General features: G+C 41.3%; 2 protein-coding genes across 4 annotated transcripts in view; both read left to right on the top strand.

Annotated features, from left to right (window-relative positions):
* nav1b (neuron navigator 1b) overlaps window positions 1-12,447 on the top strand; it is a 126,958-nt gene extending 114,511 nt beyond the window's left edge. For both annotated transcript variants that reach the window (XM_010899261.3, XM_020055711.2), the window contains 8 exons: window positions 257-425; window positions 3,327-3,562; window positions 6,886-7,040; window positions 7,147-7,218; window positions 7,464-7,666; window positions 7,824-7,942; window positions 8,100-8,312; window positions 8,547-12,447. In XM_010899261.3, the coding sequence (XP_010897563.2) occupies window positions 257-425; window positions 3,327-3,562; window positions 6,886-7,040; window positions 7,147-7,218; window positions 7,464-7,666; window positions 7,824-7,942; window positions 8,100-8,312; window positions 8,547-8,636 (1,257 nt within the window). In that variant the 3' untranslated portion in view covers window positions 8,637-12,447. The remainder of the gene's footprint in view (window positions 1-256; window positions 426-3,326; window positions 3,563-6,885; window positions 7,041-7,146; window positions 7,219-7,463; window positions 7,667-7,823; window positions 7,943-8,099; window positions 8,313-8,546) is intronic.
* A 340-nt stretch (window positions 12,448-12,787) lies between these two features.
* On the top strand, window positions 12,788-25,600 carry mybphb (myosin binding protein Hb). 2 transcript variants are annotated; one of them, XM_010899263.4, is made up of 12 exons: window positions 12,788-13,121; window positions 15,154-15,228; window positions 15,471-15,608; window positions 16,509-16,676; window positions 21,546-21,634; window positions 21,970-22,165; window positions 22,629-22,768; window positions 22,955-23,114; window positions 23,256-23,392; window positions 23,914-24,100; window positions 24,292-24,342; window positions 25,299-25,600. In XM_010899263.4, exons 1-11 carry the CDS (start codon window positions 12,860-12,862, stop codon window positions 24,324-24,326), a joined length of 1,587 nt encoding a protein of 528 aa, XP_010897565.1. In that variant the 5' UTR covers window positions 12,788-12,859; the 3' UTR covers window positions 24,327-24,342; window positions 25,299-25,600. The 2 variants fall into 2 exon arrangements, with proteins under 2 accessions (XP_010897565.1, XP_010897566.1); XM_010899264.4 differs by lacking the exon at window positions 15,154-15,228.
* The last annotated feature ends 1,259 nt before the right edge of the window (window positions 25,601-26,859 follow it).

Raw genomic sequence — 26,859 nt, forward strand, 5'->3', positions numbered from 1 at the left:
ACGCAAAGGCAAGGGTGTAGGGTTCTGTGTGGGGTCAAACCGCCAAGCTCTTAATACAGTAACACTTTTTTCTTCCGTTTGGACACATTTTTGGCTAAAACAACGTTTGCGCTGGATGTTCACGTCTGTATCTGAAAGTTCTCCGTATGCATTTCTTCACCAGTGCCTGCGTTTCCCATTTTACTCCAATATGTCCCACCTCCCCTCCTCTCTAACTTGTCTCGTTTTCTCCCCCTGCCCTGCTCTCCTTCCCCAGGTGTACGTGGCCAAGGTGGACCCCACCTCCAGCCTGGGCCTCTCCCCGGACTCTATCTACAGCTACACCATTAGCCACATAAAGAGGGTTCTGGGGGAGGAGCTGCCAGAGAGTCAACCATCACGCTGCGTCTCCAAGGGACCCAGTGGTATCACCGTCACACTCAAAGGTCAGCACCTAATCAGGATCATAATGGTACAATCTCAGACAAGATATTTTCTTGTTTTATAATCTCGCATACTTGCATTTTGTGTGCACCTGTGCTTGTTTTTATGCCGGCATTCAAGTTAAAGTTCAAGGTGTTTTGAAACGTAACACTTGATAGGCAACCGATGTCAAGGTACAGCCAGTCTAAAACACTGCAGTAGCCAATGTACTCATTCAATGCAAAGGTGCTTGCTAAGTTTGAGCGATATTGTCTCCCATATAAAGTAGCCAATGTTAGCAGGCAACGAAAATCTTAATAACCGTGCTGTTAATTGGGACATTATCTTGGTGCCACTCGCTAGCATAAAGCAGGCGTCTTTGCTAGCAGGTGCAGTTTGAACTCTTAACACTGAAAAACCAATACTTCAACAAAAGTAATGGTTACACTTTATTTTGAGAGTCCGAATTTCCATCTGTAGATGTTCTGTAGATAGTAATACTATCAACAAACGTTCAACAGTCTTTAAACAAACTATCAGTTGATAAACAACTGCTTGCTAAGGTTAGGGTTAGGTTTAGAATTAGGTTTAGAGTAAGGGTTTAGGTTAGGGATAGAATACAGGTTCAGGTTAGTAGATAATTAGATACATTAATCCAACATGTATCCACAGGTAATTGGGAAAAGTGGAGATAAACATTGATTGTTGAAGCAATGGTGTACAGTATGTGTTAAAACAATGATCTACACCATAAAACCATTAAAATGTCCAGCAGCGGGATTTAAAGAAACGTAATTTCCTTTTACACCGTGAAACAGGAAAGTATTTTCTGTAAATTTGGACCCAGGCAATTTCTTTCTGCATTTCAAATAACTTTTAGAGGGCAGTCCAACTTTATTCTGATCTGAATTATGTTAACTGATTCAACCCATTTATTTTCTGTTATTGTTAGTAAAAGACTCATCACAAATAGCATCTTGTGTTAAATCTATTTGGGATCAGCAGGCAGTCAACAGACACCATGTTCACCCGAAAGGTCAAAGCAACACATGTTTCCGGCTTATGGAAAACATGTGTTTGGAATAATGGACATTCACCTCCTTTACTTCGCTCTGGTATTCCTGTCCACTCTCTTCAGAGGTCCTGTAGTGTTTGGAGTTCTCCCAATCTTCACTTTCACAGCATGCCCTAATTAGTTTCATAAACCCAACAGTATTGTCAACATTCCAAACGGAACAATGATGAAAGGAATGTTTTCTGAAGATACATCATGATTAATGGCCAACGCTTCCTATGCTTTCCAGATATTTGGATTGCTTGTCGTGTTCAATGCTAACATGTCGTGAGGGATATCAAGTAGGATGGATGTTTGGCTGGTGTTTCGTCTGCCTCGTTATTAGTCCAACTGGATCTCCCCCTGGTCTCTGACCCCTGGCGCCGTGTGCCAGAGTGTTGAACCTGGGCTTGGCTGAGAGCTTTCAGGGTGTCTATTCCTCTACCGTCTTGCTAAGTTCCAGGCGTTGTTATTGACATAAGAGAACGTGTTGCTCCCCTCTGTCCATTTACGAAATCCATAGGAAAACATAGGCTCAGACACGCATTAGCCAATGAGCTTTCTCTGACCCATTTAGTTCTTGGAGACTTTCCTAGACCGGTAGTGTGCATAGATCTATACCAGGGTCATTCTGGTGGATCAGTTATACCATGTTAGTGGATTTCAAATGGATGGGGAAGTGCAGGCAGCCTGTTGCACCTGGCTGGGCAGGAATGCTGTAGGGCAGGGATAGGGGATGGGAAAGAAACAGGGCAGGGAAGGGAATGGGAAAGAAACAGGGCAGGGAAGGGAATGGGAAAGAAACAGGGCAGGGAAGGGAATGGGAAAGAAACAGGGCAGGGAAGGGAATGGGAAAGAAACAGGGCAGGCAAGGGAATGGGAAAGAAACAGGGCAGGCAAGGGAATGGGAAAGAAACAGGGCAGGCAAGGGAATGGGATAGAAACAGGGCAGGCAAGGGAATGGGATAGAAACAGGGCAGGCAAGGGAATAGGATAGAAACAGGGCAGGGAAGGGAATGGGAAAGAAACAGGGCAGGGAAGGGAATGGGAAAGAAACAGGGCAGGGAAGGGAATGGGATAGAAACAGGGCAGGGAAGGGAATGGGAAAGAAACAGGGCAGGCAAGGGAATGGGAAAGAAACAGGTGAGAGCAACGTGATCCGGCTGCAGCTTTAGTGTGAGTGAGACAGCTCAGAATGTTCGACCTAGCTGGCACGGGTCGTAGAAACATACACACACACACACACACATTCACACACGCTACAAATGTTGGGGGTGATATGTCAGTATAGGTGCGGGTGTATGGAGGACATTTTGGGGCAGGGGGCACCAACTCGTTACTCTCGTTCTGGTCAAGTTATTTTCAGAACCTGCTTTCCAGTCTCTGAGTTGTTTATGAGAAGACATGTGATGTGGTCAGATTTGTTGAGTAGAAACTGTTCATAGAAATGGATGGACACCCTGGTACAGAAAGCCCCACAGAACAGTGGATTCTCTTAGCACCTGAAGGAGTTGCTGGGTAGTTTGGCATATCTCTACGTGTACATTGTGTCTCTGTGTGCAGCTGAGGGCTGTTTGGAAAGCCCTTCATCCAACCGGTCATTATACCCCACCACTGATTTGTCAAAGACGTTTGATTTGAAATGTTTTCCCGAATAATTCCTCAAACTTTGAGCCAAGATAGCAGCTCATTATTTTCCTGGGTTATTTTTAACAACATTCTCAGTAACATAAGTCCACCAGATACAGGGATCTGACTGTGTGGCCAAAACTCAATAGAGCTGGGTAAAACAGCAAACAGTCTATATTTAACCCTGTGTTTTTTTTCCATTATTCGGACACTAAAACTCGGCGACCTCACTGTCCTCCAGGTCTTAAGGAGAAGTGTGTGGACAGCCTGGTATTTGAGACCCTCATCCCCAAGCCCATGACTCAGCACTACATCAGTCTGCTGCTCAAACACAGACGCCTCATCATGTCCGGTCCCAGTGGCACTGGCAAGACCTACCTCACCTCCCGCCTGGCGGAGTACCTGGTGGACCGCAGCGGTCGAGAAGTCGCAGACGGCCTCGTGGTCAACTTCAACATGCACCGCCAGTCGTGCAAGGTGAGGTTGCAACCGCGTGGGTACGGGGTTCTCCACCCAGCTAATCGTTAAGTCATGACACAACTAATCGTCAGTAACGTTATCACCAGACCTGGGTTCAAATATTGTTTGAAAGATCTAATTGGCTTTTCAAAAACATTTCAGTATGTTTCTAATTGGCTTTTCAAAAAGTATTCATATGTTTTAAAAATATAAATACAGGAGCTGGTCATAAAATTAGAATATCTTCAAAAAGTTGATTTATTTCAGTAATTCCATTCAAAAAGTGAAACGTGTATAATGTATACATTCATTCCACACAGAATGATATATTTAAAATATTTTTTATTTTGATGATTATGACTTACAACTAATGAAAACCCCAAATTAAGTATCTCAGAAAATTTGAATATTGTGAAAAGGTTCAATATTGAAGACACCTGGTGCCACACTCTAATCAGCTAATTAACTCAAAACACCTGCAAAGGCCTTTAAATTGTCTCTCAGTCTAGTTCTGTAGGCAACACAATCATGGGGAAGACTGCTGACTTGACAGCTGTCCAAAAGACGACCATTGACACCTTGAACAAGGAGGGCAAGACACAAAAGGTCATAGCTAAAGAGGCTGGCTGTTCACAGAGCTCTGTGTCCAAGCACATTAATAGAGAGGTGAAGGGAAGGAAAAGATGTGGTAGAAAATAGTGTACAAGCAATAGGGATAAACGCACACTGGAGAGGATTGTGAAACAAAACCCATTCAAAAATGTGGGGAAGATTCACAAAGAGTGGACTGCAGCTGGAGTCAGTGCTTCATGAACCACCACGCACAGATGTATGCAAGACATGGGTTTCAGCTGTCACATTCCTTGTGTCAAGCCACTCTTGAACAAGACACAGTGTCAGAAGCGTCTCGCCTAGGCTAAAGACAAAAAGGACTGGACTGCTGCTGAGTTATGTTCTCTGATGAAAGTACATTTTGCATTTCCTTTGGAAATCAAGGTCCCAGAATCTGGAGGAAGAGAGGAGGGGCACAGAATCCACATTGCTTGAAGTCCAGTGTAAAGTTTCCACAGTCAGTGATGGTTTGGGGTGCCATGTCATCTGCTGGTGTCGGTCCGCTGTGTATTCTGTGGTCCAAGGTCAACGCAGCCGTCTACCAGGAAGTTTTACAGCACTTCATGCTTCCTGCTGCTGACCAACTTTATGGAGATGCAGATTTCATTTTCCAACAGGACTTGGCACCTCCACACAGTGCCAAAGCTACCAGTACCTGGTTTAAGGACCATGGTATCCCTGTTCTTAATTGGCCAGCAAACTCGCCTGACCGTAACCCTATAGAAAATCTATGGGGTATTGTGAAGAGGAAGATGCGATACACCAGACCCAACAATGCAGAAGAGCTGAAGGCCACTATCAGAGCAACCTGGGATCTCATAAGACCTGAGCAGTGCCACAGACTGATCGAATCCATGCCATGCTGCCTTGCTGCAGTAATTCAGGCAAAAGGAGCCCCAACTAAGTATTGAGTGCTGTACATGCTCATACTTTTCATGTTCATACTTTTCAGTTGGCCAACATTTCTAAAAATCCTTTTTTTGTATTGGTCTTAAGTAATATTCAAATTTTCTGAGATGCTGAATTTGGGATTTTCATTAGTGGTCAGTTATAATCATCACAATTAAAATAAATAAACATTTGAAATATGTCAGTCTGTGTATAATGAATGAATATAATATACAAGTTTCACTTTTTGAATGCAATTACTGAAATAAATCAACTTTTTGATGATATTCAAATTTTATGACCAGCACCTGTATATCTAAAAGGTAGTTAGTTGAATATTCGGAATGTACGCTGCTCAAAATAAATGTGGGGACATTGAAATCACACATCGGGTCTCGATGAATGAAATATATTAATGATCAAAGTCTTTACTGTACATTGTGTATTTCGTTGAGAACAAAATAACGTAACAACAGTCAGTGGAAACAAAAATCACCAATCAATTGAGAACTGGATTCAAACTGGAACTGGATTCAAAATCTACTAAACAATTGAAATCACAGGCTGTTACAACTTGCGCGAATTTCATCACAGCAACTCATAATGTGACTCAGTAGTGTGTATGGCCCCCACATGCCTGTATGCACTCCCAACAACGTCTGGCCGTGCCCCTGATGAGACGGTGGATGGTTTACTGGGGGATCTCCTCCCAGACCTGGATCAGAGCATCACTGAGCTCCTGGACAGTCTGTGGAGCTACTTAGCCAAGTCGTATGCACCAATACATAACATCCCAGTGGTTCTCAATTGGATTCAGGTCTGGGGAATGTGAGGGCCAGTCAATTGGCCTTTGTCATCCAGGAACGTCCTACACACTCTGGCCACATGAGCATGGGCATTGTCCTGGACCAAGAGGAACCCAGTTTGAATCCGCTCTCTTCTGTGAAGAGAACGGAACCAGTGGTGGACCTGCCAATTCTGGTGTTCTCTGGCAGTCGAGCTGCGTGGTGCTGGGCTGTGAGCACAGGTCCCACTAGAGGACATCAGGCCCTCATGCCACCCACATGGAGTCTGTTTGTGACAATTTGGTCAGAAACATGCATACCAATAGCCTTCTAAAGTTAATTTTTTAGGGCTCTGGCAGTGCTCCTCCAGTTCCTCCTCTTACAAAGGAGCAGATAGCGGTCCTGCTGCTTGGTTTGATGCCCTATTACAGCCCTGACCAGCTCTCTTCATGTATGGCCCGTCTCCTGGTATCTCCTCCATGCTCTTGAGACTTTACTGGGAGACATAGCAAACCTTCTTGTAACAGCACTTATGGAGGAGCTGAATGGGCTGCAGGTACTGCCTCATGCTACCAATAGTGAGGACAAAAGCATTCCCTTTTTGGGGGGTTGTCTTGCTGCTGCTTTTCCAGTGCACCTGTTGTCACTTTTATTTGCACCAAAACAGGTGACATTGATTCACAATTTCTTTTGCTTCCTAACTGGACAGATTCATATCCCTGAAGTTTAATTGACTTGGTGTTATACTGTGATGATTACGTGTTCCCTTAACTGTTTTGAGCTGTGTTTTGTTAAATGTATTTGGAAATCAAGTACACCCACATGCATTTATCCTAGATATTTGAAATTCGTCAAATATTTAAGGAAAATACATTGGTTTGGGCTGATCAGTTGAAAATATTCAAATACACTGTTTTTTAATTTTTTATAAGAGACTCAAATACACAATTATTTAAACCCCGGTCTGGTTAGTACACAAAAGCCTGTTCATGTTACAGCTCTGGACCAAGAAAAAGCAATCCTCTTACATCAACCTCTCTTCATCTCTCTCATCAGGACCTCCAGCTCTTCCTGTCCAACATAGCCAATCAGATTGATCGGGAAACCAGTACAGCTGAAATCCCATTGGTGGTCATACTGGATGACATCCACGATGCAGCCTCCATCAGCGAGCTGGTCAATGGGGCCCTAACCTGCAAGTACCACAAATGGTGAGCAGATTTGGAACACAGTTAGCCAAAGTTGAAATGTAAACTTTTGTCAAACATCGCTCCAGACCTTCCTAGAACATTGTTGATGACTGTGTGTTTCTTTCAGTCCTTACATCATTGGAACCACCAACCAGCCTGTAAAGATGACTCCAAACCATGGTCTGCACCTCAGCTTCAGGTGAATGAAGAACCAAATTGAGTTTTCGTGTTGCTTTTTCATGCTTTTGTTTTTACTTAGTCTTAAAACAGTGGAAATAAGGCTATATCCCTGTCATGCATCTATGCATTGATGCATATTTAAATGTTTATACTGCCCATAGAGGTACATTGCATGAAATTTTGGGGTACATTATATTGGTACATTTATGATACTATATGATACATTCAACATTACCCATGTTTTGACCGTCCCCTAACCTCCAGGATGGTGACCTTCTCCAATAACGTTGAGCCGGCCAATGGCTTCCTTGTGCGCTACCTGCACAGGAAGTTGATGGAGGCGGAGGCAGAGGACGAGAAGAGCCTGGCCAATGAAGACCTCCTCAGGGTGCTGGACTGGGTGCCCAAGCTGTGGTATCACCTGCACACCTTCTTGGAGAAACACAGCACCTCCGACTTCCTCATCGGTACCAAAACACTGCGTTATAAAAGGGGGGAGGGGTTGTAATACAGGAATATAATTATCAGAGATTTTATTCTAGTCTTCAGTCACAGCCTGTTTTGATTTGATATGGTCTCTCTCTCTCTTTCTTCTCTCCCTCTCTCCATCCCTCTCCTTTTTAGGTCCGTGTTTCTTCCTGTCCTGTCCTGTGACCGTGGAGGAGTTCCGCTCCTGGTTCATCGACCTGTGGAACCTCTCCATCATCCCCTACCTGCAGGAAGGAGCCAAGGATGGGATCAAGGTGAGTGATCAGCCTGGTTCCACATCTGTTTGCTGCATGCCGCCCATCCCCGTAGTCAGAACATGTTGCGCGACAGTCGACTGTGACAGGGATTACATGGTTTGAGCAACCTAGCCCGTGGTCCAGCGTGTGACAGTGTGGTGGCTTTGTGCCACAGATGCGTGGTCAGAAGGCGGTATGGGAGGACCCGGTGGAGTGGGTGAGGGGCACCCTGCCCTGGCCGTCAGCTCAACAGGACCAGGCCAAACTGTTCCACCTGCCTCCCCCCAGCATGGCCTCCGGGGGAGGCCCTGTCCAGCCCAGCGAGGCTTCAGCCAGGCCCCTCAATAAGGAGACCCCTCCCAGCTCCATGGACACCCTGGACCCTCTGGTAAGACAATACTATTGCATTTGACCTTGTAGTTATGTACAGGAGCCTGTTTAACCAGCTGCGGAGACCACAAGATTGGCTGGATCAAAAGCCTGAAACACACACGCTTTATGGCCTTCTCTCATAAACCCTTATCTCAACTCTATAACTGTATGCCATTTGAAATATCTTTGTCACTGTATTTTGCTGTGCTTGGTCAGTCCTAACCCTTTGCTTGCCTGTGTGTGATTTCAGATGGCCATGTTGTTGAAGTTGCAAGAGGCGGCAAACTACATTGAATCTCCAGACAGAGAAATGATGGATCCCAGCCTCGCTACACTCTGAACATCAACTTCAACTGTAGACTCCAAACCTAGCACTTCAAACAGCTTCGCATTCTTTCCCCTATGTGAGCTCTAGCAGACAGTGTAGAATATTCAGGAACAAAAAACTCTCCAATATAGTTTTCTGCTCATTTTACACATTTAATCTTAGCAAAAAAACAACAATCATATTCCATTTGGTTGAATGAAAAGCCATTTTGTTTTTGTTCTGTTGTTTTGTAACTGTATTTTTACCATAGTAAGTCACATTCCAACAAATTGTATTTTAGCAGGATAAAGCATCTAGATTTCTTTATTCTTCCGATTTTTTTTTAACTAGTTGTTGTATTCATAATACACATTATGGAGTCAAACTCTTTATCAAATTATTTTCTCTATCAGTGCTGCCCTCTATAGAAACAGGTGCTAATTATCTCCAAAAAAAGTATTACTCTTCAATTAATTTCTCATTGGTCTAAGCAGGTGATTGTTTCAACAGCACATTTGAATGACAAAAAAAAGCACATTCTTGCTTATCCACTTTTGTTTGACAGCAGCATCACGGCCGGCGGTGTGCCTGTCAAAAGCCAGTGTGAAAACCCTGTTTTGGCTTATTTGAAAGAGTATGACAGCATGTTGTATGGCTTATCAGGTTGTATAGTTAGCGTCCCGGTCTTGAATACATATCGATATATCAATCTTTGAAGGTCAAGACATATGCAAATCTACATAACCAGGTGAACTTGTTTGACTCTGTGCTAAACCAACTAAACTGAATGCCTTAATACATTGTATTCCTTATAATCACCTCAAGATGATAGTGGTGCTTTGCGTTCATGACCATTGCCTTAGAGCAGAGTAGTGCCCGCATATTTACTTTTTTCTCTCTCTCCCTCATTGAGTTCAGGGTTCATTTAAAGGTTATTTAATTATATTTGAAGGATAACAATAGGTAGCAGATGGGCTAGTTGATGGCGATCAGGGTTTCATGGTCAGGTGAAAGAAGGGAATTGAACAGAGCAACAAAAAAGCCACAGTTATGGTTATTAGTGTTCATTATCATTTACTGCAACTACAACTTTACAAAATTACAAATGCTGTTATACTCTATTCAGGAAAAAAAAGAAGGAAACTCACTAATGTCAGCTTTTGTGCTACTAGTTCATCGTTTTGTTGCTGGCAGCATACCGTTTTTTATTTATTTGACTGAACTGAAATACAGACTGATTTTAAATGCAACTACCTGTTCGAAGAAATAAGGCCATGTCAGTACTACTTTCATATGAATCAGGTATTCCTAAGAAAGTTATTTTTTATGAATAACGCTTGAGCAACTACTATTTGCTTAGATAATTCTGAACTTTTACTTTAAAGATGATAAGGTATCATCTATTCCACCATATTATTCAGTATAAAGAAGCTACTGTTCTTAATGCTTTATGTAGATATTTCCAATATCAATTCCAGTTATCTACACTAGTTGCATGGTGCAAATATCTAATATGCTGAACCAAATACTTCACTGTAATATTGCATATTGACTGTCCAGTTTGGGGTACCTGTAGACCTTTTACTTGTTGTGGGAGCCATAGAACATCACAGATTGGGTAGGTTTCGAATGTCGCTGTCTCACAACACTGCCGTCTCATTCCTGGCTGAAACATTTATTTAGGCCCACACCGAGACGGGTGAGTGAACATTGGGATTTCGAGTTCTCTGTTGCACCCTGTACACCACTTTCATCAGGCACAGCTATTTACGCTTACATCTGTTGTAGCTACCAGTGGTGCTCTCCCCTAGTTGACTGACGGCAAAGTGCTTTGCTCTCATTTGGTTTAGATAAAGGACCGCTCAGACAACACACACAGCCGGAAACAGAAAGGCCATGTATTTCTTTTTTGACCATTTCCCACTTTAGTCATTAACGTAGACCGATAAGCAAATGAAAACAAGGTATTAGTCAGTGGCAATGTACATTTGTTGTATAGTGTGGTAAGATGGATAAAAAAAAAACAGAGTGAAATTGCAAAGTACAGTAGTTCCAGTAGTGAGATGCACCTGGGCATACTGCCGGATGGTGAAACAATGTAGGAGAATATGTCTGTGTTTTGGTCCCTTCACACGAATGACGTATACTCCCTTTACCATGACTCCCTTGTGTATAGACTGTACATGAATGTCTGATCACTTTCTTTGTAAAGTAAAAAAAAAAGGAAAAAGAAACTAAAATTAAGACATTGTACATTCCTTTTATTCTCCCTCCAAACTCCATCTGATGACTCGAAGCAAATGGCTTTTGCTGCTCTGTGTGGTCACATTTTTACAAATTGAATGAAGTCCTTGTTTAATAATACATGGGAAAAGATGCCCTTTTGGCCAATGTATTTCGCAATGAAACCATAACACTCATCTGAACCCTGTGTCCCTTTAACCGCTAGTCTCAATAAACAAATGACTAAACAATCCTGTAGGTCAGGGGGTTCTCCAATCTCTCCTCAGGGCCCTGCAGCCGTTTCATGTTGACACGTCCTGGGGGACAGGTTTGAGATGAGGATTGAGAACTGCTGCTGTAGGCTACCCGTTTGCCAGTGTACAAACTCAGCATTGCATAGCTTTTCAGAAGAGTATAAACCCCTATTCTCTGTAAGCGACTAAACAATTGCCATCTTGCTTGTTCTTCATCTCACTCACTGGTCATTGTGCCTGTTGCTCTGTAGTGGCTGTGCTGTGTGTTTGCTAACTATCTTGTGTATCAAGACTATGCAGCAACTTCTACTGGTGTTGGCAGTCAGGACAAAGTAACAGCCTACCAATAGTTCTTAAAGCGGACAAACCCAGTATACTTCTGATTTGCATTGTCCTAGTCATGCTGTTCTTAATTTGGACCAAATCGGGATAAGTTACTGTGAAAGATTACTGAGAAAATGTGTATTCCGGGAAGGGCTTACTCTGCCTTCATACATTGAGACAGTGTATGTGTCCTTTTGATCATGAGATGCTTTGTGTTATGAGTGGACTATCTGAAGGCTGTTAGAATGTGTGAAAACTCTTGATCCTGCTAGACACTACTAGACTGTGAATTGGACTATAGCTAAATGGGCTACTAAACTATTTTGGTGCACAGGAGACCCGGGTTTTAGCTCAGGTAGGTCACATTAGGAATATGAGAGTATAGGTAAAAGATTAGGCTTTAATTGCAGTTGGGAACAATTGAACTATCCCAGAACATAGTTTATAGTTCAATATAAACATAGAACATCTAAGATAAATCAAGGTTTTCTTTATAATCAGGGTCCTCAAGAAAATGAATTGGAAAATAAGTTGTTCAAAATATTTACTTGATATGGGCCAATACAGGTTGCTGAATAGTCAATTATTTTTGCAAAGCTTGTTGACTCAAAATAAAACTATAAAAACTGTAATAATGGTATCTAATGTCACTGACGTGCAAATGTGATGGATTTCTAAATGTTGCATGTCCAATTAGTGTGTAAACAGAACATGTAATAGCATTAACTTAATGTTAGGGGTTCATTCTACTTAGACAGTGCTTTTCCTTTTTAATACGCTGATATTTGATATTTTTTTTCTAAGGAATCCTTTGTAAAATCTCATCAATCTCTTTTGTACAGAACATCGCAATTGTAAACATTGTAAATAGTTCAACATACTGTACGCGACAACAATCATTAAGGAATCAAAAGCAGTCTGCAGGGTTACTAACTGTCACTCCGGAGTTAAACCCCAGTCACTGGGAGGTAGGGATGCTTCTGAAACGCCATTATCACCCACCTATCACTGTTCGTTGAAATCAATAAAATCATGTCATATGATTGGTCTCTTAATTGGAAACACACTTCACCTTGACCATTGGCCTGAACACACTTCATGCCGTGTGAGTATGCTTACAAATCTGTTATAAAAAAATGCTTGAGATCTTCAAAAGCGGTTTGTATTGGGCACGTGGGTTGCAGCCATAGCATCAGGCATGATTAATCAAAACGGTCGAGTGGAAATTGAGCAAACCTCGTAAAAACCTGCTGACCGCCTATTGTATATTCAGGGGGTCGGCTCATTACTCCTATACTATAATTAGACACAGTCAAGTATCTGTTGCTTAAAATTCATTGGGGGGTGGAGTCTGCGTCCACTGACTATATAGCATGCCACTGCCTCTAGAGGGATGACTCCTTGAGGACTTTTCTGGACTTACTGTCTTTGGGAATAGCAGCAGAACCGCCCGCCATGCCTGCCAAGCCTCCCCCTATCAAGAAGGCAGCCAAGAAGGAGCCGGCTCCGAAGAAGGAAGAAGCACCCGCCGCTGTGGCTACCCCCGTTGAACCTGCCCCCCCTGCCGAGCCTGCCCCCCCTGCCGCAGCCGAAGCTCCACCGGCAGAAGCTGCCCCTGCGGTAGTAGAGGCCCCAGCTGAGGCCGCTCCAGCCAAAAGTGAGGCTCCCGCAGAAGCTGCGCCCAAGGAGCCCAAAGAACCTGCAGCCCCTGCAAAAGGTTAATACAATAGTGCTCCTTGGAATGAGCCTTGGTTGGTTTTTTGTGGGGGGGGCAACTTTGTCAAATACATCAATTATGTCTTCTTCCGATGGATTTGCGTATGGGGGATGTTTTGTGCACAAAGGGGCGTAACTGACATTTTAATTATTTCACAGGGGTGCTGAAACTAAAAGTTGATTTTCTTTGTTAATTGCCTTTCACCCCATATTTCAATGAAGGTTATGGAATCTTAGGTCGGTACATTCGTCCCTGGATCACACCAAGTGCTGCCTCCTAGAAATAGCCTTTCTATTTTTGGTCGAAAATGTCCCTTGCATCCATTGCTTGCTGCCAAACCCAATGTTCCTTCAGATGTCTTTTAAACAAAGTCTCTTTTTCATTCGGTAAGAAAAAAAGAAAACTTTGTCCTCAGTCAGTTCTTAGGAGATAACTATACTTACAGAAGCTCCTGCTTTGGATGCCTAAATGTCCTTGAGACCACCTCACACAGGCTAGTTCCACAAGCAACATTTTGAGGAAGATACTTTATAGCCTGAACAGTCAAGTCATGCTTAATTTTTCCTGTTCGTTTGATATCACTGCATGTAAAAGCTATTTATTCACGTCTTGATTGGACTATAACTCGATTATGACCTGTGGATTATAACCTGTGGAGATCATTGGACAGTCCCCTTAGTAAAGCATATTGCTTGGACTAAACTAAAACTAATGATTTAGGTAGTAGGTCATTACCATTATTATGTATGTATAAAGATACACAGCGCATGTCTATTCAACACTTACAGACACTGGTGGTTCTGCTCAGCTGTTAGCTTGCAGAAATCCTGGGACCACCCGTATAAAATGTATGCATTTAGGACTGTATGGCAAGTCGCTTTGGATAAAAACACACTTAAAGGCTTGCATTTCTTTAATATATACTAAGGCAGAAACAGTAGCATACAATATTAACTAAGTTTAGCATCTGCTCGATCTGCTTAAAAAGCTTCCTAAGGCACCTGCAGAAGATATTACATATTTATTGCCTGTCGACTCGCAGACTAATCAGGTGAACATCTAATGTTTGATGCCAGCTGCTGCTTTATCTTATGAACCAGTACTTTCTAATTTGCTTATAGTTCTGTATATTTTCCTTTCATTTGTCAGCATTTAGCAACATTTTAATCAGCTTTGAACTAACTTTAATATCACCTGCCACCACCCTGCTGCAGAGGAAGGTGTTCCCTTTACATGTTTCTGCTGCCGGCAAAGCCCCAGAGGATGCCGCTGATTGTAACAGGCTCAGTACCAATCCAAAGCCCCAGAGGATGCCGCTGATTGTAGCAGGCTCAGTACCAATCCAAAGGGAGCCAACGGACGTCTTTGTCATGATCATCTGTCACTTCACACGGATATTCCTGTTTCGAATTATGACAAAACACTTAGGGCCAAAACCACTTACCTAGTACCACTTAAATCTCTGGAGAACATTTGGCCATTTCTGCCCGTCACTATATGCCAATTATAGCCTGGTCCCAGATCAGTTCGTGCTCTCTTTCTTGCCAATTCTGACAGCTTTTATCAGAGGAGTTGACGTGTAAGGACCGTTAAAAACGGATCTGGGATCAGGCTAGACCCTAATGGAATTTGAACTGATGCTTTAGATTCATATCTAACATTTAACACTCGCTGGCCCTGCTACTGCTGCGACTCCAGGCGCAAGGGGAGACTGCCAAGGGGGAGCCCCCTGCCAATGGGAAACCCTGTTACACTTTCACATCTGAATATATCCAATTCCAATCCACTTCAATACAGGATAATGTAATGTATGTTTTGTGTTTGGTATACATATAAGGCAAGTTTTTCTTGACCACAGTCTGACCTGGTAACACTTATTCCCAAATTAATGGCAATCATTTTTGTAATCTCCTGGATAAACAGGGTTGTACGGTAATATTTGAAATTGGAATGGATTGGATTGAAGTTATTCTGGAACACGGCTCTTATACCTGCTGACTCTAACCTTTATATGAATGCAATTTAACACCAGCTGATGCTGCCGACACTGCCCCAGCAGAGGAAAGCCCCAAAGCACCTACTCCCACTCCACCCCCAGCCCCAAAAGGTAAATCAACCTATGATCAGAGTGAGGACCAGGTCAAGTCAATACAAAGCTATTCACACATTTATTACCATTTGTTTTGTTCATGTGATAATCAAGCATCAAGTCCTCAAGTTTTACTTGGAATTCTTCTCGGATTTCCAAGCTGTTTGTGTGGATGTGGTGGTCCAATATATATATTTTTTTGCCCTTCAGTGTTTTGAGTTGTTCCTTTATTGAATTGTGTTTGCCTTTCCCAATTGTAGAGCCAACCAGCGAGCCCCTAGAGCTGACCGTGGAGGATAAGACCGACACTACAGTGACTATCACCTGGAGGCCTCCAACAACCATCCCAGCTGACTCCGGCCTGGATGGATACAATGTGGAAGTCACCAAGGAGGGAAGTAAGTCCTTCAAGCCCAAATCAGCCCTTAATTAGCCTGGTCCCCAATCAGGTTATTAATTTTTACAAACTCTATGGTCACTATAGTCACAAGTAAGACCAATCAGAAAATAGAGATGCTAATTTCTTTTAATGTTATGTTCTGCCAAATGGGTTAGGTAAAATAAAGATTTAACCAGATTTTATGTATTTTGATAAACACTTGTTCCAGTTTAAGCCGCTACATTTTGAAATTATATTTTATTGATGGGTCAGACCTATCCTTTGCACCTGTCCCTTGCTGGTCGCCTGCAACATGATTTATACAGTACCTAACCTCTCCATATAAGGGGAGAGGCATTTAGGGCAGTGCTGAGGATTCACTGGTGCCTGCTTTTAGACCCCGACCATATGCTAACATCAGTAACAGACTCAAATAAAATGGAAGGAGAACCGAAGACGCCTAAAGTTGTGCAGCTACAGTGTTTGACTGGCAAATGTAGCAAAGCTCTGTCAAGTTTTGCTCTGTCATTACAAAATTCTGTCTAAATAATAAATCTTGTTGATTGAACATAATCACATGGATTTGTGATTTATTTAAAATGGGTGGGAACAATGTTTATTCAACCATTTTACCAGTGGGTTTGAAGTTTTCATAGAAGTAATTCTAGCAAGCAACATCATTTGAAAGATGTGACTTAAAAAAAAAATGAATCTGTTGTTTGTCCTGTACAAGTTATTTTTAATAATAGCTATTGAAATGGCTTGAATGCACCTACATATTGTCCAAGGTTTCCCTTTGCTGCCTTTTCAATATCTGTATACAAAGTCAATTTGCCTGTATCTTTTAACATCTCTATTCTGTATCTTCTGCTCCAGTTACTCTTTTCATAATCTTACTGTGCTCCCTTTCCTGTCATAGCTCAAGACTGGAAAGCAGTCAATGAGATTTTGACTGTGTCTTGCCGCTATGTGATCAAGAACCAGACTACTGGAGACCGTCTTCTGATCCGTGTGGTGGCTGTAAACGCTGGTGGCCGCAGCGCCCCTGCTACCATTAGCGATGCGGTTCTGGTCAAGGAGGTTGGAGGTAAGTTTGTGCAATAGGCCAGTTCACACATACAAATCTACAGCCCAACGTCAGTAGCCATTTCTGTCAAGCAGCAGATGTAGGGATTTACTTTCATTGACTTAAAGTGGACGGTATTGTGTTACCAGGCACCCTTAGCAGAAGGTTTCGACTGTTTGTGGTGGGCAGTGTCCGTCTTTATTGTTGAAATAGATTTTTTTTTTAAGCGCAGATGTTAAACAGCTAAGGAGAAAGCGCTCAGCATTTTTTCCATCTCCGGTGTCCAAATGTTGTTGGCGTCTCTGGCCTGTTAAAGGAATGCAGCTGTGGCCTTCTCAGATTATTGCCACCAATGGGGGGTGCATGTTTTCACCGGTGTCTTCTTACTGGGCATTCAGAAGTAATTCTTCTTCTTTGTCAATGAGATCTATTAATGTTTAGTCAAGCCTCTTAGGGGGTAGTTTATACATTTTTACGTTGCATAAAATAGTATTCCATGTTTCTAGTTGATCCCCTAAACAGTTTGTGTACATACATGGGAGAGAGAGAAAGGGTTGTTATTTAAAAAAAGAAAATTGTGGAGTGTTCATTTCCAATTTGATATTGTAATATCAAAATGTATTTAAAGACTGTGTCATATATGAGTGTTTTTAGACACATTTTTATAATATATTGCAGTTTTGCTTTGCGGAGGCTGTGCTATTCTATTGTTCTTTGTTTTCCGATTGTCAGTAACTTCACAAAAAATGTAAAAGGCCTTCATGGGGTGGAATTTGCTATATATTATAAAATGGTTTAATTAAAACAAAAATTGGAAAAGATTTGGAGAGATTCGAAAGTACTTCATGTTAGATGGAATCTAAAATGAATGCTCATCTAATGTGTAATGGTATTTTAGTTAACTGGAATGAAATGTGAAACAAATATTTTTAGAGGACACCGGCTGCTCTCCAGTAGGGTTTTGACAGTCCTACAGAGTCCTAAATTCCCACTTTCAACTTTAACCATTAGTCCACCAATAGAAGCATCTGATTTCCCACACAATTGAAGGGCTGCTAACGTTCCCACGAATGTTTTGATATAAAATAGTTGAGATGTGTTTGCTATTAACAGAGATTCAGTTCGGAAGGTTTGGCATTGCGCTGACTCCCTGGTAAGGATCCTTGCTGGAGAGGTGTCAGGCCAATCCCTATAAGAGCGATGGTGACAAGCTTAATCAGTCGGGTGGGGGTGGGGGACATTCCAAACGGTTAGCTTTGCATAGGGAGTTGGTATGGGGGAGGGATTGAACGTCTTGTATGCCATCTAAGCCCTTCAAGACGACCAGGGCACTCTGTTTATTTTGAAACATGCCAGAGGATCTGACAGGGACAATTCTCTTTCGAGAACTAGGAGTGTTAATTTGGAACATTGTACAGACTAACAAACTTAACCCTTCCATGATCATTCCATTGTTTCAACATCTGCCTATAGCAATGGATACCCCAGGGATATAGGGCATACATTTGTATGAGAATTAGTTTTGCAATTCTGGTACTTTTGGCAATTGGTTATTCTCAGCTGAATGTTGACTTCAGCACTAACGTCACCTGTTAGTGTTTAATAAAAATGACACCCAATTAATAGCCTGCACTAATGTGTGACAGGTATTTTTTGGGGAGCCCAGTTCTAAAATACAGTGTTAAAGGTGCTATATGTTGAATTTTATAAATGTTTCCATTGGGCTTTCAATAATTGGGCAGATATTTGGTGCCAAAATAGAATCACAATCCCCTTGACACAAACAAATCTCTAATATATGCGCTAAGTCCTGTATGTACAGTATATCACCACCGTAGCAACATTCTGGAGGTGAGACAGTGACCTTAGAGTAGTAATGGCTGAGACACTGACCAGTAATGGTAGTAATGGCTAGCTGTCTTTCTTAATGAAAGTAACCATAATAATAGCATGACATGCACATGGCAATTGCTGTTGGTTTAATACTACGTCATAAAAGTATAGTATACTTGATAACACTACATCATAGTTGTATTATATTAATTCCCAAATATTAAGAAAAATTGTATTTAGTTTAAGAATTAACAAGATTTATATTGGATTGTTCTTCATTTTTTTTATATGATTGCCACTGTAAAATGTCATGCAGGATCTGTATTATGGAAGCATGAGAGGGTGAGATTTGTTTTGAATGCAACATAATGTTCTCCCTGTGTAGCACCAATCATTTGAGAGTGAATGTTATAGCAGCCTGTATAACTTTCAGGGCTGGGGTAGCTCTTAGTCCAGACATTTTTATGTTTGGCGGGGATAACTGTAGATGTTCACCTCATGGTGTAAGTTAAGACCGAATCAAGCTGGGATAAGGGCTACTTCACTAAACTCAGAATAATAAAAATATCACCAATGTAAAGAACAGATTTAGAAGTTTGTCAATGTCATGTTTGTCTGCTAGAGCCAATCTTTCAGGATTGACCTAATATTCCACAGATTTCAAGTGTATTGGCACTGGGGGCCATATTGGCAACAATGGTCATATCAATTGTTGTTATGCATTAGGTCATACTGGTACATAAGGTTATCTTAAATGCAGTTTCTTATTCATAGGGTGTAATAGAAACTTAATGTATTTTGTTAGAAATGTGAACCATTAACCTGGAATACAAAAGTGTAATAACATAAGTATCGAATTTGGGGTATAAAGTGTGAGTAGCATAGGGTGTTACACTGCTTCCTGTGCACTTGTACTACAAGTGCATGGGTTTGAATCTGGCTCGCAGCTCCAGCAAATCACTCCCCATTGTCTCTATAAAAGTTAAATGCCTGCAAACACACTACCAGTCAAAGGTTTTAGGACACCTAAATTTTTCCAGTTTTTATTGAAATTGAAACCAATTAATGTCTTAATGTACTTTGAAATTAAAGCGTACAACAAACAACTGGAGACAAAAAAGAAATCATGGAATGAAAAAGTTGGGACGCTGTGTAAAATGTAAAGAAAAACAGAATGCAATGATGTGCACAATATTAAAATAAATGCAATAGAAAATAGTACAAAGACAACATATCAAATATTGAAACAGACACTGTATTGACAACTGTATTGTTTCTTGAAAAATATATTACCACATTGAATTTGATGCCAGCAACAAATTAAAAAATAGTTATAACAGAGGCAACAAAAGACGGGAAAGGTTGTGTAATTCTAAAATAATAAACCTGGAGGAACATCTCACAACTGATTAGGTGAATTGGCAACGAATCAGTAACATGATTGGGTATAAAAAAAGCCTTTCAGAAGTAAAGGGGAGGGGTTCACCTCTCTGTGAAAGAATAACGTAAATAACGTAAAATTGCAGAGACTTTGGGGATCTGATCATCTATGGTACATAATATCATTCAACGATTCAGAGAATCCAGAGAAATCTTTGTATGCAAGGGACAAGGCCAAAAACCAATATTGGATGGCTGTGATCTTTGGGCCCTCAGATGGCACTGTAGTAAAAACAGACACTATTCTGTAGTGGAAATCACTGCATGGGCTCAGGAACACTTCAGAAAACCATTGTCTGTGTACACAGTACATCGCAGCATCCACAAATGCAAGTGAAAACTCTACCATGCAAAGAATAAACCAGATATAAACAAGATCCAGAAACGCTGCCGCCTTCTCTGGGCCCTACCTCATTTAAGATGGACAGTGGCAACGTGAAAAGATGTTCTGACAAATACACGTTTTAAATTATTTTTGGGAATTATGGATGCCTCATCCTCCAGACTAAAGTGGGGAGGGACCATCCGGCTTGTTATCAGTGCACAGTTCAAAAGTCAACATCTGTTAAAATATGAGAGTGCATTAGTGCACATGGCATGGGTGACTTGCACATCTGTTAACGCACCATTAACGCTGAACAAGATATACAGGTTTTGGAGCAACATGTACTTCCACCCAGATTTCGTTTTTTTTCCAGGGAAGGCCTTCCTTATTTCAGCAAGAAAAATGCTAAACCACATTATGCACATATTATAGCAGCATGGCTCTGTAGTAAAAGAGGCTGGATGCTAAACTGGCCTGCCTGCAGTCCTGTCACCCACTGAAAATGTTTGGTGCGTTAAAAAGTACAAAGGAGACCCCGAACTGTTGAGCAGCTGAAATCCTGCATCAAGCAAGAATGGGAAAACATTTCACTTTCAAAACTACAGCAATTGGTCTCCTCAGTTCCCAAACACTTACAGACTATTGTTAAAAGAAGAGGTGATGCAATACAGTGATAAACAAGCCACTGGACCAACTTTTCTGAAATGTGTTGCTGTCATCAAATTCTAAATGGGCATGCATTTTCCCAAAGACAAATATATTTCTCAGTTTTGTTGTCTTTGTACTATTTTCAATTAAATACAGGGATACATTATTTGCACATTACTGAATTCTGTTTTTATTTGCATTTTATGCAGATAAAATGGGATAGGATAAATAAACTTTTTGGGAAATGGTATAGGATAAATATTTTTCAGTTTTTCTTAAACCTCTAACAGTTTACCCCATACCTTTGTACGATTCCAGTTTATTGACTGAACTTGAACTGCTGACATTTTAATAACAACTGGCAAAATGGGGGTGTTCTAAAACATTTAACCCGTACTGTATATCTTAACAATTCAATCGAAAAAATGAATAAAATCAGATACACTGATGTATGGAATAATATCTGTGTAAATACATACATACAAAATTGGGGGAAAAAGACATCTCTTGTGACTAGTAGATGTCAGATCAGATGTCTTTTAGGGATAAATTATATGATCCATAAAGTGTATTCACCTCAGTCAGTTTACTTTGTTGAACATAATAATACAATAATAAACATGTGTGGATTCTTACATCTGCAGCTCGTCCCAAAATTCGTCTGCCCCGTTTCCTGAGGCAGAGGTATGTCAAGAACGTCGGTGAGAAGATCAACCTTACCATCCCCTACTCTGTAAGTTGGCATTAGGAGATAATGAGTAGGCCTGGGAGTTTATTCAGGCCTTATGGTCTACAAAAACTGGTCTACACTAGCTATAGGACACTTGGTACAAGAGTTTCTCCACAGAGCAGCGACATCTTTTCAACGTTTATTTTTCATTTTACGTTTGGTTTAGCTCTCAGCTAACATGAATTCAAAGTCTAATCACCCAAATAGTATGGATTTAGTAAACAATTCTGTGAAGTTCAATATTTCATTACATGGAAGTATTTTCTTCTCCAAAATAAGACCTGTTTTCCTCATGGAGTTAACGTTATGACGCAGCTTTATTTAATATCCTGTCTTAGGGCAAACCTAAGCCAGTGGTTAGCTGGTTAAAGGACGGTGAGCCGCTGGACACAAAGAGGGTCAACATCCGTACGTCTGACAGGGACAGTATCTTGTTCATCCGTCAAGCAGAGAGAGCAGACTCCGGAACGTATGAGATGTGTGTGAAGGTGGAAGATTTTGAGGACAAGGCAGCTATCATCCTCCAGATTTGCGGTGAGTCAAATCATATCAGACAATACAACCTTCAGACATCCACTGACTGTACTAGAGCCAAACCCAGCACGGGGTAAATATTGGACAGACCACACGCCAGGTTGGGTTATTGATGCTGAGCATTGAACTATGGATGAATATTGGAGTTGGAGGCTTTTTTATTTATTCAGTTATTTTGGCTACACTTTCTGTTGTTTCCTCACATATTATGGTTGAGCAGCGACATTGTTGTAGTCAATGAGGATAACACAAGACTATTAATGGTTAGAATAAATAGACTTAGAGAAGAAGAAATAAAACCCAACCAAATGGGTCACTTTAACCCAGTGTGTTTTCTGTCCATTGTTTGTACCCAATGTGGGCAGTTTTCCTGGTTGCAGTCCCAACTGATCTAGTTATTGACTCATTATGAGTTTACTGCCACTGATAATTCAACCCATGTTTAACTATTACTGTGCCTCAGAAAAGCCTGGGCCACCAGCCAGCATTAAGATTGTGGATGTCTGGGGATTTAACGTTGCTCTGGAGTGGACCCCACCCAAAGATTCTGGAAACACCACAATCACAGGTTACACAGTCCAGAAGGCTGACAAGAAGACTGGGGTGAGAAACACTTTGCTTACGATAGACTAGTCAAAGGGTGTGACATAGTAAGCTGTCCATTTCCGTGAACCACCATTTACACAGCTCCAGTTGGATTCAGAAACGAAAGTTAATCTTATTACGCTGTATATAAGAAATCGAGCCCACTAGAAAAATAACTAGTGTGCTATGTGTTGTCTTTTCCAGGACTGGTTTACCATTTTGGAGCACTACAATAGACTAAACGCCACCATCTCAGACCTCATCATGGGCAACACTTACACCTTCAGGGTATTCACTGAGAACAAGTGTGGCCTCAGCGAGGAATGTGCTGTGACCAAGGACACGGCCACCATTAAGAAGGAGGGTGAGTCTTTGGACCCAATCCATTTCTCTAAAGAGAACGTTCCAAAGAACGGAAGCATTTGTAGAGACCCTCCCACACACACACACACACACACACACACACTACCCCATTCAAGACTATTCCTTGCTAATTCTTTTTCAGTGATTGAGTACAAACCCACCCCCTTCGTGGAGCGTGACTTCAGTGAACCTCCCAAGTTCACAACTCAGCTGAACAACAGGTCCACCACCGTTGGCTACAGCACCAAGCTACTGTGCTCCGTCAGGGGATTCCCCAAGGTAAACCTTCCCTCTCCTACACCAGGCGAGTACAGTCAGACGCTAATGGACCCCTGTAGGCAGAACAGTCGCAATCCTAACAGACATGTTTGGTGAGATTGTAACGTTGACCGCACCGTGTGTCACGCCCTACTGACACAAGCCAAATGACAACTGCTGTTGTAAAAAGGGCTTTATAAAGAAATTAGTTTTTTTCCTCCTGGAATGCTGATGTGGGCAGGAATGCAGGGCCTATCAAATAAACCACACAGTGCTCCTGTCACTAAAACTATCAGGAACCCTGGAGAGACAATGTGCTCACGTGCATCTGTTACTCAAAGAAAGAGTCACTGGGTGATGTTCTTTCTTTTACCAGGCATTTGACTAAATGTTAATATAGGCATTTCTCCTTTGCAATGATCATGGTAGGAGTTCACAGTGAAACCATTTTAGTTGGGTGCATGTTAAAACATTTGAGCTACACAAAAGCTAAAATAAAAAATTGGTCTGACACCTGCTAATCACCTATTACGTCCTGGCAGCCTAAGATTATGTGGATGAAGAACAAGATGATCCTTGGGGACAACCCTAAGTACAGAATGATCAGCACCGGGGGGATCTGTACCCTAGAGATCCGTAAGCCATGCCAGTACGACGGTGGCGAGTATGTCTGCAGAGCCGAGAATGAACTGGGAAAGGTTGACACTCTCTGCAAGCTGGAGATCAAAAGTATGTTGTAACAGGATTTCATTCATACTTGAGTTACCTCAGCAAGTAGTATTATAAGTTTTGTTGTATATTTCTGCATGTATGTTTTTTTACGTCATGTTTTCATATATTATCCATGCAAAATATGCAATGTCATTATTTTTTGTACTTGAATCCATTCATCAGTTTAATAATTATATTTACCTCAACAGAGCCTGCCCCTGTAGATGGTGACAAGGACGAGTAAATGCAAGCACTTACAGGTCAGTCACATTTTGGTTGAAAAGACACCTCAAATGATGGGGATATTGACTTAAAATTTACAGGATTAGCTTGAATTGAGTTGATAAATTTGAATCAACAGATTGATACCAACTTGTTTAAAACTCGCTCTTTAAATTACTTAGCTATAGCTATGCCTATACTTTTAAAGAACGTCATTATTGGTTTTAATTTTCTTATTAGAGTGAGAGAGTTTATTTACCCATTATATTTTCCCTAAGTAAAACCTAAGAAGTAAAGACTAGAACTATATTTTAACACATCCCAATATCTATTTGAGTCCTGGTATGACGTACATCTTCAATAAGGCTGACCTTACATGGAGTGCCCTAAATTGGGAGGTGGAAAGCGGCCTCTGCCATAGTGAGTCTGAAGGCCAGTCTAAGCTGTTGCTCCTCATAAATTTGTCCTGTAACGGCTCCACATGCTCTCAGTTGGGAGACTACCTCACATTTCCTTGACTCAGCAGGAATGGGCCCTGATTTACCATCGGGATCCACTGTAACGCCAACAGCTTTTCACCCATTCTGCCATTGATATGCCACAAGGAACTCTAATGGCCATGTGCAAAGCCAAACACTTCATTGCGACATCATGAATATGCAGACTGACACTAGAGTTTAAAAAATGTCTCCTTTTGTGCATTTTGTTAAGAGCAATTAGTTTGCAGCCTATTTGATCTTATTTTGTTTAGCTCTTAGAATATGTTTTGGAGTTCTGCTAATTCATTTCTAGTCACCAAATGTGGCTAAATATTGCTTGAAAGTTGACACCTGTTCTTTGTAATTCACACCCGTTACAGTCTCAAGTTTGACATAAGTTGAGTGTGGCTGTCTTAACATGTTCTAAAACCATATTGTTTGATGTGAAAAAGGTTTTGAGAAATGTAAGTAACCTGTGAGTTTGTAAGTTCTTTATTTCATTTATTATTCAACAGGACGGTGCTGGATGCTGGAAAACCAACTGTACATATAAATGGAGAGAACAAACTAAAGGGTTGTTACTTACAACTGCTGTATTCTACCCTATCCTACATTGATGTTGACTTTATTTATGTTCTTCTTTAGTGCCCTCTGATATATAGCTCATATCCATGTCCACAACCAATTCATGTGAACAACACCTCCCATTGTAATTCTGAATTTGTCTCCACAGTATAGAACTCGTTGATTGTTCCTGACTGGCGATTAAAGATGTAAAACCTCGGAATGTTTGTTACAATAAATATTTTGATTTATGTTTTGGTTTTGTTGAATAACAAATACAATAAATAAAATGTTTAAAAAAAAACATATCTAACTTGAAGTAAAAATTATAATGTGTTCACCCAAACCTACATACTTAATATGAAAGGGGAAAAGTACTGGTTGTTGTAAAGCTGGTAGAATATTCCCATAACAAAATGTTGTCATGAGTTTATGTAATGTAGCTCCTGTGTGTGAACAAAGTTGTTCATGATCATGACACTGTATTAGAGAGTGGCGTGCTATGGGTTGAATCCAAGCTGGTCAGATATCTGTCTACACAGTCTATTTCCTCCCCGAATGAATCCTTCCAAGCAGACAGTACAACTAATAGAACTTAAAAAAAAACTGCTGAGTGAACAGGCAGAAGAGCCTGTCCAGACTTGGGAACTGGCTGGCTTGTGCACAACAAAGAGGCTCAAATATAACAACATTGTGTAATATGCCCCGTCCCACGGTGGGCAATGGCTCTCTAATCACTACAAAGTCACGGAGGAATGAGAGGCTGTGTTGCAGGAGGTTTTGTAAATGATTGCCAAAAATAACATTATAAGAAGTTTGCTATAGCAGTGGCTGGATGTCAGTGAATTGGAGAGATACGCCCAGAGGGTCTGCTTTCACAACCAGCTAGAAGGCATAGCAGGCACATGAGCAACCACACCCTCACAACGGCGCTCTCTAGTGTCCGGTTTTGGAATTGGCTGTAATTTCAGAGAGACATTTAATCACAGTGAAATGGTCAAAGAGGGAAAAGTAATAACTTAATGTGATTAAGTTATGACTTCCAAAAAAATAAATGCCATGGCTTTGGAACATGAACTTCATTTTATTTTAGCCGTTGGTCTTTTTAACTGGGTTGCGTCGTTCTAAAACCGGTCATTACGTTGGCCACCGCAGATGGCTGCTGCGTCAAGGGGATCAGTAAAGGCAATGAAATTGTTCTGGCACTGTGCCCAGAAGTCGCAATAAGTCTAATGGTGAAACTGGCGGGCACACCACTGTCAGTGTATTCATCGTCCATAGAAATGCACTAGTTGGAGGACTGACTGCTAAATATGAGCTGAAGAACGTCTACAGCCTAGTTGTTACTCTGAGGTATTCCATTTGTTTTTATACATGTAATATCAGTACAATGATATAGATTAGTTTAGTCTGCAAATGTCCTAATTACATTTTCTGCCCTTTCTGAGCTTTAAGCCATTGATTAATTCAAGGTCTTATACGATGTTGTTGTTCCACAACATAATATATCAT

The sequence above is a fragment of the Esox lucius genome, chromosome 17 (assembly GCF_011004845.1).
Source record: "Esox lucius isolate fEsoLuc1 chromosome 17, fEsoLuc1.pri, whole genome shotgun sequence".
Classification (NCBI taxonomy): Eukaryota; Metazoa; Chordata; class Actinopteri; order Esociformes; family Esocidae; genus Esox; species Esox lucius.

Coding starts and splice junctions, on each gene's coding strand:
- mybphb (XM_010899263.4), top strand. CDS start 12,860: ATGCCTGCCAAGCCTCCCCCTATCAAGAAGGCAGCCAAGAAGGAGCCG. Junction 22,166..22,628: donor TATCATCCTCCAGATTTGCG/GTGAGTCAAATC, acceptor ACTGTGCCTCAG/AAAAGCCTGGGCCACCAGCC. Junction 24,101..24,291: donor CTGCAAGCTGGAGATCAAAA/GTATGTTGTAAC, acceptor TTACCTCAACAG/AGCCTGCCCCTGTAGATGGT.